Source organism: Sturnira hondurensis, unplaced genomic scaffold (assembly GCF_014824575.4).
Source record: "Sturnira hondurensis isolate 20B ecotype Veracruz unplaced genomic scaffold, ASM1482457v3 Scaffold0012012, whole genome shotgun sequence".
Classification (NCBI taxonomy): domain Eukaryota; kingdom Metazoa; phylum Chordata; class Mammalia; order Chiroptera; family Phyllostomidae; genus Sturnira; species Sturnira hondurensis.
The window spans coordinates 1,374,924-1,387,282 of NW_028084643.1; the positions used below are offsets into that span (position 1 = coordinate 1,374,924).

The window sequence follows — 12,359 nt, forward strand, 5'->3', positions numbered from 1 at the left end:
AAGGCATATGCACTTTATTTCAGATGATCCTGTACTATTCTTTAAACGGCTTAAGGGAAAGAGTAACTAGGTTGCCTCAGAATCAATAAGACCAATTTGCAGACAGAATAGACTGGAGTTAGGTCCACTCCATCCCCCAAAGAAACCTTAAAAAAAAGATAAAAATGAAACTCACAGCCTTTTGGTGCACAGGATGACGCTCCAACCAACTGAACCACCTGGCCAGGGCTCATAGGTTATTTTTTAATTTTGTAGATAATTTTCTTCTGACATGCCATTGGCCAATTACAACAAAGTCCCTCTTATTGCTAAAAATCTTTTATGCTAAGTTCGTTAATAAATTAGATCACCTTCAGGTAAATTAGTAATAAAAATTAAAGCAACAGCTAGTAGCATGGATATCTCTGGGCTCTTGCCCAACAAGCAAATCATCTGTGTGAGAGAAAACAGGGCAACAATTTTGGACTCTGGTCTCTGTGGCCACGCTGAGCATTGACCTCACCGGTAATTAGCCAAATTAATTGCCTTTCGGGTTGTGTCCTCTCATCACGAAAACTTTTTTCCCCAACTCAAACCACGTGGGTTAAATGAGAACACAAAAGCAAAAACTGCTCCCCACACCCAGAAGCCCCTTTTGTCAGGGATCCCAAGTGGACCCGGGAGAGCTGTTAGAAGGCAGAGGAGGGCTGATCATCATCGCATACCATGCATAGGTGGAGGGCTTGTTGTTCTGTTTCCCGCCCATGAGAGGATACCCCTATTGTTTCTGAAAATGCTGACCAGGACCTACACTTCCAACAAAAATTCCTCTACCCCTACAACAGCAGCAAGAGCAGCAGAAGCAAGAGCAACAGATAAGTGTTTTTGATGAATTGCAAGATGGAAAGGGTTTGCAGTGCCCCCAACCCTCCTGATACCAAATGCCTTTAAGATATAGCCTTTCCCATCCTAATCTACAAAGGAAACAGGAAAAAGGAACTTAAAACTCCCTGTGCTCAGAGACAGAAATGAGACTGTTACAGCCTGCTTCTGTGCTGTTCCTTCTTGCCTCTGACTTGTAAACAAGACCCAGTAGAACATGAGAATGGAAAGCCACAGACCTCTGGGTGTTTGAAAAGATCCTCAGGACCTCACGCACATCTGCGGAAACTGGATGGAGAGATTTGGGGAAGCATGAACTCTTTCGTCGGCTTAGTTCTCTATGGAGTCAGCTTGCTCCTTTCTGGTAAGATTTGGCTTTACTGTTTTGATTTAGTATTTTTTTTCAAACAGTGATTCTGGGCTCTCTCACTATTTTTTAGTGTAGTTAACAAGAAGCAGCTGTGGCGTAAGCACTATTTATTTAATATATAACACTCCATTTAATATATGTAAGGATTGAAATTCAAAGTGCTTGTGGTATGAACTGACTTTTCCAGAATTTCTCTTTTGCATAATCTCCCCCTGTGTTGCTACAGACTCTATGAAGACTGATAAAGTCATTTTATTTCAAGAGATTTACTTAGTGCGTTATTTTACCTTTTCCTCTTAGGGATTGTTTCCTTAATTTAAAAAATCCTGATTTTACCTACTTCAATAAAAATCTTCAGTAATTTTTAAAACAATGAAATTTATGCTGAGAATTAGCAGCGTACAGATTGTCATTTTTAACTGAGAACAAAAATGCTTTTACCCAGATTTCCTATCTGCATGCTCTTTTATTCAAAGCAATCAAATTAGTCTAAATATGCTCACTGTTTTTTCTTATAGTTGCAGTCTGGAAGATAAGGGCTATATAATTTTTGTTCATTTAAAATATTTGCCATAAAATGTTTATTGGCTCAATGAAATGAAAGTTCAGGCAGTTGCCCAGCTCACTGGGCACAGGAGAGTATCAGAGCTGTTGTGGAGTTGAGGAATGACTGGTCTGAATATTTTTAGGTTAGGTTTGTTGTTTAGATTCTCTGTGTAGTGGCACACCTCTGTAGTTCACTCATCTTATCGGATACTGGCTGAAAGTGGTATCAAAACCTGAAGTACAAATAAGTCACAGCTATAATTGCCATCAATCTCTCCCCTTCAGTTTGAAAGCATTTTAATTATTGTAATGAAAATAGAATTAATATTGGAAATGAATTTGAGGGAATTTACTGAACTTAATGGTGTAGGCTATATTACATTAATAGAATTTGATCCAAATAGACATAAGCAACTATTATATTGTTTTTATAGTTTTCTTTATGCTTGAAATCTCAACTATTAAAAAATTAACCCAATAAAATAATATAATTGAATATAAAATAATTTGTAGCTTTTCAGTTTGCTTTCAATAACCAATTACATAGAGGATTTAATATTTTTAAGACTAAAAGTGTGTAATACAAATTGCTAAAAATGAAATGATCTGAGATGGTTTCAGTACTTGTGCAGAATGTTTTTATATTAATATAGCAATAATGTTAATTTTCTTCTAATAATATGTACCTTTAGACCAAATAATAATCATAATTTCATTTTGGCTTACTTTTCCTCCATGCATATTTATTAGTGATGTGAATCTAGAACTGATTCTACACCAGGGGTTATAGTAATCAAAGCCTAAGTGTCTACAGTTGCTCTGAGGTACTTTTTAGCTTAAATCACACACACACATATAATTGTTTTAATTTACTTTTTCCCCCTAAAGTGACTATATATGACAATATAAGATTAGAAAGGCTGTCATGAAATCAAACAAAAATGTTATGTGGCCAAAAGAGTTGCTCCATGTCTAGACCTTAGTTCCCTAAAAAGAGCGTAGATGCCAGCAGGTAGGGGTACATGGAGAAGGCTTTCATGCTCTTACTGAAAAAAGAGGGTAACACTAGCAAGGCTGGTTTCTGGGGTAGGTATGTTTTCTTGAATCCTAACTTGCATTCCCAGTCTAAGCCTCGATGAACATGAATACCAAGGACTGGTAATAAGAATCCAGCGTGATCATATCTATAGGCATAGAAACCCATTCTTCAAACCAAACACCACTGGTAGACTGTAGCAATGGAGCAAGGGGCTTATGTTTCTCTCTCTAGTCCAGTGGATTTTTCTCATTCCTTTATTTTTTTCTAAACAAACAACTGAAACATGATGTCACATTTGCCCCAGTGAAAGTAGCTCTGGGTGGAAGATGCTCAGCCATAAGAGCGTTGGAGGAGGTGTATAATTTTCAAAAGGCTTCCCTGAAACCCACCTAGATTTTGATACATCACCCTCCCAATTAAGAATCATGGCCAATTTCAGCTCACAAACAAGTCCTAATAATCATACCAACTTTTTCCTACTCCCCCATCCTCACCAAACCAGGCTACTCTCTCTCTGAAGAGTTGTATATGCAGAAAAACACAATAAATCACTCTTCCTGCTTTATCATAGTGTGTCCTATGTGATCAACATTGATCCAACAGGAATTCTCTGGTAGAGAACCTTCATACCCCTTTTCTGTCTCATTTAACATTTTATATAACCTAGATTCAGAGATAGTGGGCAGCTTTTCTGGAATGGCATGGGAATTTAGTTACAGGCACATCTTGGAGATATTGTGGGCTCGATTCCAGACTATCACAATGATATGAGTATCATAATAAAGTGAATCATAGTCTTTTTGCTGGTGGAGGGTTTTGCCTTCAATTTGTAAAAGTGCAACATCTGTGAAGCACAATAAAGCAAAGTGCAACTAAATGAGGTATGCCTCTATAAGGTCAGGGAAGTGGTTCCATATGGAACTCCTCAATGGGGCTGGTCTTACAAGGCAACTACCAAGTTTGAGTAATCAAGGGTGGTGGTCTTAGAAGCTTGGATCAGAGACACACCTGGAAATTGTTTTTAGAGGGAGGAGTTTTACTTCCTTCACAAATGCTCCCTCCTAATCATTGTCTTGTTGGGAGGTCTTGGCATTTCCTTTTCAGCCCTACCCTGCAATAACTTCCTGCTAGAGCCTAGTTCTTCTAAGACATCTTTCCAGAAGGAAAAGACACTTCCAAGTCCACATCAGAAGACAATGCTCTGTCCTCTTGGGTATTCAGATGGGTGGGCTCCAAAGTTTTCTGACATCAATTTGTCTCCTGGGGCCCTACCCTTAAAAATAGGTGTGTGTGATTGTGTCTTCTGTTTATTCCCTGCAGATGGTTTATTGGTTAAAGCACAGACTCAGGCTTCAGATAGATTTTTTCTCTGGGCTAGATGGTTGATCCAAACCAAAAGAATACTATTTCAAAGTAGGTAATGACAAGTTGTGCATTTGGATTTAATAAATAAATTATTCATGTGCAATGTGAGGGAGATTTGTTAAAAGTTCTAGTGTCACCAAGTATCACTAAATTTCGTGACACACAAAATTCATAGGAACCAATATGTTCTCTGCTTACTAAACATGTAATACATAAGCTGTAAAAGTTTGCACTAATAGAAAGACATGGTGCAATGTAGAAATAGTCATCACTTCACCCTACTTCTCACAGCATATCTATTAAATACTGAAGCCATGGAGAAATTTGACAGCAAACCTAGTAGGCAAACAAGAAGGTAAGTGCTTTAGAAACCACATCACTTGGAAATTTTTAGTCAGAAAAAAATAGATGAACAGCAGTGTTATAAAGGATTTCCATATAGAAGACATGATAGATTGACTTTGTGTTTTGCCAGATCTAGGATCCAGGGGTGGAAGGAGTTGTACAAAGAGAGTTTGGCTTTTCTAATGAAAACCTTCTAAAAACTGTATTTAAACATCCCCCTGAGGAGTGAACTACTGCACTGGATAATGTTCAGGCACAGGTTGGGTGATTATCTATTAGGAACCTGAATACAGAGTGTAGACATACTTTTCATTTTATTGTCTGTTTGTCACTCCTCGTTGATCACTTAGCAGGTGGCTAAAGTTTCAGAAAAGCCTCCAGGATCTTTGTCTAATTAGACCCCGCTGGGTGTGCGTCCTGACTGTTGACCCAAATGTAGTCACTTTATACTGAATTTTAACTCAATATGCCTTTTGAGAAAAAAAATCACATGAGCATGTGCTGTAGTGACTCTTTTGAAGCCACTGCTCTGTGGAACTGAGGTACAGCTAATGAGGAATAAAGGAGAAGGAGTTAAGAGAATGGGTCTTAAAATTACAGACTTGGGGTTAAACCCAAATTGGATTACCATGGGAAAGTTATTTAACTTTTCTGAGCCACACTTTTCTCACCTTTTATGGATGAGACTATTTCCTAGACTTGTTTTAGGCACCGAGTGTGATAATGCACATAGAGTGTTTAGCCAACAAGAACTCAATAAAGAAAGCCAGAGTAATCAAAAGGGAAATGTTGCTGTGAAGCTACTGCTAGTTCAAGACAGAGTTAATCTTTTCCAAGGTGTAGGGGAATCACTTACTACTCATAGAAGCAGTTTCCTTTTAAAAGACCTCAACAAACTCCAATTCCTTAAATTTTGTGTTGGTCATTCCCTAGTTGACAAGCCAAAATACTTGGCCTACTATGGAAACTATTCCTCACCTACTCATTCATCCCTTATCATGACCCTTCTACTTCGAACAGGCCCATCTTCACAATCTATGCATTCTTTACCCTTCATTCTTGTTCATGCTGCTCCATCCATTTGGAAATGACAGTCTCCATGTCCATACTGCAAACACAATTCAACTCAATTTGCCTGGCCATCTCTTCCTCATGGTGTTTTTTTCCTAGTTCTGAGTTTGCTTACCTCACAGGCTGTATCTTTGAGATTTGGACACACATATTTAGCTGGATTAGCCTCTAACGTTTTTGATGATAGCTATTATTATTTGTTGGATTTTTATAGGGCATGTGTTTGATGTTCAGTAATCTTTATTAAATGGCATTTAATATGCCACAGTGAGAACATGGTATGCCTCAGCATTTCTTTCTTTCTGGGAAGAAAGAAAATGTAGAAAGAGTTTTAGCTACACTGAAATAGCAACAATATGAGCAATAAATCGATTTCATATACATTGCAAATAGTACTCTCTCATGTCTTAAAAGGATGCTGACCAAGATGGAGGCATAGGTGGAAACACTGTGCCTCTTCGGATGACCAAGTTTAAAAACAACAAAGTTTTAGTAACAAAAACACAACCAAAAACACGGAAAATTGAACTGTACCAAAGTCTGACAACAATGAACCATTCATCCAGACCAGTAAGAGGGGTGAAGTCAGCGGCTGGTGGAAGGGGGTCAGGCAGGAAAAAGCGGCCGGACCGGACCTACCCAAGTGTGCAGGTGGCCGTTGGCAGATCCCAGGCACGGGGTGGCCACCGGCAGACCCAGTGGGGGAGCAAGGCAGCTGGCTGACCACTTTCACACATTCGCGCACATTTAAACTAGGCGAAGGAGCAAGCAGTGAGGCAGACCACGCATTCTAGGGCCCCAGTGACAGGAATTAAAACCTAAAAGCATCAATTGGAAACACTTTTGGGGGTCAAGGTGCGGGGAAAAGCTCCAGGCTCACAGAGAGTTTGTTGGAGACACCCACAGGGTCCGGGAGGGTGCATAGGCCTACACACCTGGGAGCCAGCACCAGGGGGGCCAGTTTGCTTGCAGGAAGCAGCAGAGGGGACAGAAATCTGAGAGAGCAGAACAAACGCCATTGCCCTTCTCTGACTCCGCCCCCACATACAGCATCACAACCCAGCAACTGGGTCGCCCCGCCCTGGTGAACACCTAAGGCTCTGCCCCTCATACTTAACAGGTGCAAACAAACCAAAAAACTATGGCTCAAACAGAAGAACAAATCAAAGCCCTAGAGCCAATACTTTTAAGCAACCAAGAGATAGCCAACCTATCAGATGCACAGTTCAAAATACTGGTGATCAGGATGCTCACAGAATTGGTTGATTTTAGTCACAAATTAGAGGAACAAATGAAGGCTAACCTAAGTGAAATGAAGGGAAATGCATAGGAAACAATATTGATGAGAAGGAAACTGGGACCCAAATCAAGGGAATGGACCAGAAGGAAGATAAAAATGACCAAACAAAAAAGAATTAAGAAACAAGAATTCAAAAAAATGAGGAGAGGCTTAGGAACCGCCAGGACATCTTTAAACATTCCAACATCCGAATTATAGGGGTACCAGAAGGGGAAAAGGAACAGCCATGAATGGAAAACTTATTTGAACAAATAATAAAGGAGAACTTCCCCAATCTGGCAAAGGAAATGGACTTCCAGGAAATACAGGAAGCTCAGAGAGTCCCAAAGAAGTTGGACCAAGAAGGAACACACCAAGGCACATCATCATTACATTAGCCAAGATGAAAATGAAGGAGAGAATCCTAGAAGCAGCAAGAGATAAGGGGACAGTCACCTACAAAGGAGTGCCCAGCAGACTGTCAGGTGATTTCTCAAAAGAGACCTTAGAGGCAAGAAGAGGCTGGAAAGAAGTATTCCAAGTCATGAAATCCAAAGACCTACATCCAAGATTGCTTTATCCAGCAAAGCTTTCATTTAGAATGGAAGGGCAAATAAAGTTCTTCTCAGATAAGGTCAAGTTCAAGGAGTTCATCATCACCAGGTCCTTATTATATGAAATGTTAAAGGGACTTATCTAAGGAAAAGAAGATAAAAAATATGAACAGTGAAAGGACAGCAAACTCATAGTTATTAACAACCACACCAAAGGGGTTATGTAAAATATAGCTTCTCAAGAGCTACAAAAAATTTTATTAGCTCTAATAAAGAGTGAAACTTGAAAAATCTAAATTAGACATAAATGTTGAATTAAATGTTTAAAAACACAGTGTCAACTTCACTAATTGCTAAATTTAGTATGAATAACATTAATTTTTCTCACTTTGCAAGAACTCCTAATAGTAGTTGATATTGCCAAAAATTATGTCCAATTATAGTTACAAATTACTCATAGCAAGTGATTTTGTTTTATTTTTATTAAAAGATGTTATTTATTTACTTAGTTTCGGAGAAAGGGGAAGGAAAAGAGAAAGAGAGGGAGAAAAACATTGATTGGTTGCCTCTCTCATGCAGTTAGGACTGGGGATCTGGCTTGCAACTTAGGTATGTGTCCTGGCTGGGAATCAAACTGGCAACCTTCTGGTTTGTGGGATGAAACTCAACCCACTGAGCAACACTGGTCAGTACTACACAAATGATTTTAAAACTTGGGTAAAAAAGAAATAGGAAAAACTTTCCATTAAAGGGAGAAGGATGTGAAATAAGGCTAGCTCCAAGAAGTCGAGTAAGGCTAGAATGTAGGACGGCAGTGGAGAATTAAGATTGGGGTCATACTGGAAAGGGTTTTGTAGGCATTTTAAATAGCTTATATGTTCATGGGGTACGGACGATGGATTGCCATGGCAGAGATGGTAGGCCTGGGCCAGTTTGGCTTCCTGATACTTCAGGCAGAAAGGCCTGGGTGAAGAGGGGCCTTGAAAGTGTTTAGGAAGTAAAACTGTAGGGGTTGGTGATGCTTACTGGAGGTTGCGAGAAAGGGGAGAAAAGAAGCATTGCTTCAGGATTCTGGTTTGGGTGATGGTGGTGCTGTTCAGTGTCCTGAAACGTGGCAGAAGGAACTGGTTGGAGATGGGGTGAAATGGAGCAGGTAATTATTTTGTACATTTTGACTTTAAGGTTCCATGTAAATGGAAATATTTAGCAAAATTTGGCTTTCTGGGTCTGATGCTCAGAAAAATGGATTGGGCGAGGGAATCGAAGCATAGAAATTTTTGGTTTACAGTAATGAAGTTATGGGCATGAATATATCTTAAGCTTTAAGTGAAAGGAAGAGAAATAAGAGATAGCTAAGTGTTCTATGAAGAAGTAGTCAGGGAGTTGCTAGGAGAAGCAAATCCAATCAGATTCCTTTCCTGGGATTTTAGAGGATTGGTGTTGTGCTAACTAAAGAAGGAGAGGGTTTTAAGAAGGGGACAGGAATATGGGGGCAGCAGAGTGACAGGACAGCCTCAGGGCCTGGCATCGGGGAACCAGACTGCAAATGTGTTGTCCTACAAAGAGCCAGGTGCACTGGTAGTATTAAGAGCCCAAACTGCAAGGGATGTCAGAGGATCCACTGGCATCACTCCCAGCCTTCAGGAAAGGGAATATCTAAAGTTGCCTCCCTTATTTCTGGAATTTAAAACTGATAACCCAATTCCCACCAGTCTGGCCAAACTGCTTCTTAACTCACATCACATGTGCAGAATGTTTTTCAGATTGAGCCATGACTGCTTTTTTTGTACTCCCCGCCCTCGCTGCCTTGTCTCTTCAGGAGGAATCTGACTATCCATATATTTCTCCCCAAAGGCTGCAGAGACAGGTGTGGGGATGTGCTCTGCCAGATGGACAGAGTTCTGACTCTTCAACATATCTGTTGATTAGAGGGAGTGCATTCCCACTGCCTGGTGACTCCGTGTCTAACATGGTATGAATTTAACAAAGAGAGGGAGAAAATTGAAAGACAAACCAAAGGAACCCACCAGGCTGCCTGTTGAAGGACAGACACAGTGTGTGGCTTCTGTTTGCTCTCAGCTTGTCACAGACCCTCATCCAGGGCTTGACCAGTGAGGTGTGTGTGGTGGTCACACCCATCTCAGTAGATCTGTCAGCTTTCCCGCTTTTGTTAGAGGGTGATATCATGTTTCCTGGGGGGAGCACTGGAAGACAATGCTAGGCCACTTTCCTCCAGATACAATAGGCGGAGTCAGGAAGGCAGTATTGACATTGCTGGGGTTGGGGAGGCACTCACTGCTCTGCGGCCGTCAGATGGTGAACCAGCTTAACCTTGGCATACAGGGCCTGGGTTGTGCAAGGCGTCTGGCTGCAGAGCCAAGGGGACTCCACCCTGGGGACAGCAGTGCTTTAGACATCTGGGAATCTGGGATGGGCTTCAAATTCCGATCCCTCTGTCAAAAACAACTGTAAAACAATAATAGTACCAGTAATAACAAAAATGACCACCATAAATGAATATCTCTATGCACCACGTGTTTAATATGAATTTAATATCTCCCAACAAACTTGTGCAATAGGTATTATTAATTTTAGGAAAATTATGTTGAAACTCAGGTTCTTAAAGGTTAAGTGACTTGCCTGTGGTTTTAAACTGTAATAGACAACCATTACTTTGTATTGCCTAATATCTCTATTTTTCAAGAAGTACCATGATTTCCCCCTGTGTGATTCTGATGGAACTGCCAATCATTGATCACAGATTGTTCCATCCCTCTGATGACCGCAGTTGGTTCGGATGAAGGGTGCATGCCCTACATGGTCAGTTAGACTCTTTCTCTGGGAATTTATGAGCAATATGTTCTCTTTCTTCAGTGAGGACACTGTATACCTGGAGTTACCAGATTCCTTGGGCACTTGAAGGAAGCTGGTCTTTGGTGAGAAAGAATGAGGACAGTAACAGAACAGGACCAAGGGCAGGCACTCTGACATCATTTGAGTACTGGGTCCGGTGGTTTTAGGTCAGAGACCCATCCCTGTACCTTCCAATTATGGGAGCCAGTCACTCTTATTTGCCTATATCATTTTGAGTTGGTTTTGTGTCTTCAAAGTGAAGAGTCCTGAGTGACCCCATGGTCTCAGCAGGAGATGATGGAGACCAGAGTTTATTTGTGAATGACCTGAACCCAGATTCTGAGCTCTTTCCCAGACTTCACTTGCTGTCTTCTAACTAGTACTTCCTGGTCACCTTAAGCTAGAAAATTAGGCTGATAACAATATCTATTTGTGTAATTTTGGGGACGATTTTAAGAGAGATACTATTTAAAAGTACTTAGTACAGGGTTGGTACACAATGAGCACTCAAAAAAATCCGATACTCTTAATTATGTGCTTATAAACAAAGCTGGAGTCTTTTATATTGCCTCATGCCATTCCTTTCAAAGCACAGACCCATCCATGAGGGCAGGTGGCTCTATATTCTGTGCCAGATGGAACTCTCCAGCTTCCCTTGTTGAAACTCAACATTGGTCTCTCAAGCTTGGCTTTGTCTCAGGGACGAGGAAAGAAAAGCTTAGAGCTGTGTGTTCTTGGGTTTTTGCTAAAGATCTGTAGTGTCAGGTGAGGGAATTCCTTCCTGTGGCTCTGCAGCTCATGACATAGTGCTCCCTGCTTTCCTGCTTTTCTCCTGCCAGACCCCCATTTCCTCTTGTCTCTGACCCTGATTGACCTGAAGCTCTAGGGTGATGTGTCTTCTGTAGGACCCTACCTCATTTATTCCAAACCTAAGTTTTAGTTCTTGATCATTTATTCTAGAATTGTCATTTCCAAGTGGAATGTGCCTCACTTGTGACTAAGTTCATTATTGGATTTGGGGGTCCATCTTGGAGTGAGTGAATGTGTGTGTGTGTGTGTGTGTGTGTGTGTGTGAGACAAAAGTTCTGCCCCCATTTCACTATCATCTTTCCTCTAATTCTTTCTTCTCTTACTCTTAGCTCCCCTTGCGTCTAGCACCTCTTGAATCTATACTGCACTTTCTAACCTTCTGGGACTGTTTTAAATATCCACCTATTTACTGTTCATTGCTACCACTTCAGATCAAAGAACAATGGAGGCGGTAGTTGGTTGTGGTCAGCAACTTTTCAGAAACCTGTCTTTGCCTACCTCACCAGGGTCTTGTGGTTCTCAGTCCCTCGTGGTATGTTGGAAGTGTATTTCAGTCATACCAGGCTCTTGGCAGTTTCCGAATGTACACTTTGAAGCCTCATTGCCTTTGTGTATGCTGTTTCTTCTGCCAGGAATGCCCTCTTCACATTCTCTTGTTCACCTGTCTGACTTATTCATGCTTTCAGGTTTATTTCAGGTATTATTTCCTCCAAGAAGTCTTTCTTAACCTCTTTACCTGTGTGAAGGCTCTGCTGTATGTAGCCTCAGCTCCACCAAAAACGTTGCCTCATATGCAGGTAGATTGTTTGGAAAGTGCTCCCAGGGAGCGAGAGTAGGTGACTAGGTGAATACAACTGAACCAGAGTGTGTTATCACATTGGCCACTGCTACAAATGCCTGGTGCTCCAGACCTTCAGAGGAGCCTTATGAAATGAGGCTCAGAAATGTTCACCTGCAAAGGGAGGAAGGTGTTCATCCATTTCTATACTCTCTCTTCATTCATGAGTTAAGTAGCTATAAGAAGCTAGTGAGTGATTGCTGGTTTCCTGTGCTGTTGTGCCAGATAAAGTTCTAGGGGAGGAAGTGAGGTCTACTCACAGGGGTTCTGAGTGAGCTACTTTGAGGTTACATCTGCTTATAGCTGGTCGCGGCCTGTACAAAAGTGGCCCCTGATGAGGCAGCTGGCACCACAGCTGGGATGGGGAGAATTTGCATTGGTGCTCAAGTGGTATTGGATATAGGTACCCTTGTGCTCACCTCTGTCAT

At 41.1% G+C, this 12,359-nt stretch overlaps 1 protein-coding gene across 3 annotated transcripts in view; it reads left to right on the forward strand.

The window, feature by feature from the left end:
• The first annotated feature begins 732 nt into the window (after window positions 1-732).
• Window positions 733-12,359, forward strand: part of TEK (TEK receptor tyrosine kinase) — a 107,364-nt gene continuing 95,737 nt past the window's right edge. Inside the window, exon 1 of one of the 3 annotated variants that reach the window (XM_037060624.1) lies at window positions 733-1,225. In XM_037060624.1, the coding sequence (XP_036916519.1) occupies window positions 1,174-1,225 (52 nt within the window). In that variant the 5' untranslated portion in view covers window positions 733-1,173. The remainder of the gene's footprint in view (window positions 1,226-12,359) is intronic. The other 2 variants (XM_037060623.1, XM_037060622.1) reach the window with 2 other exon arrangements.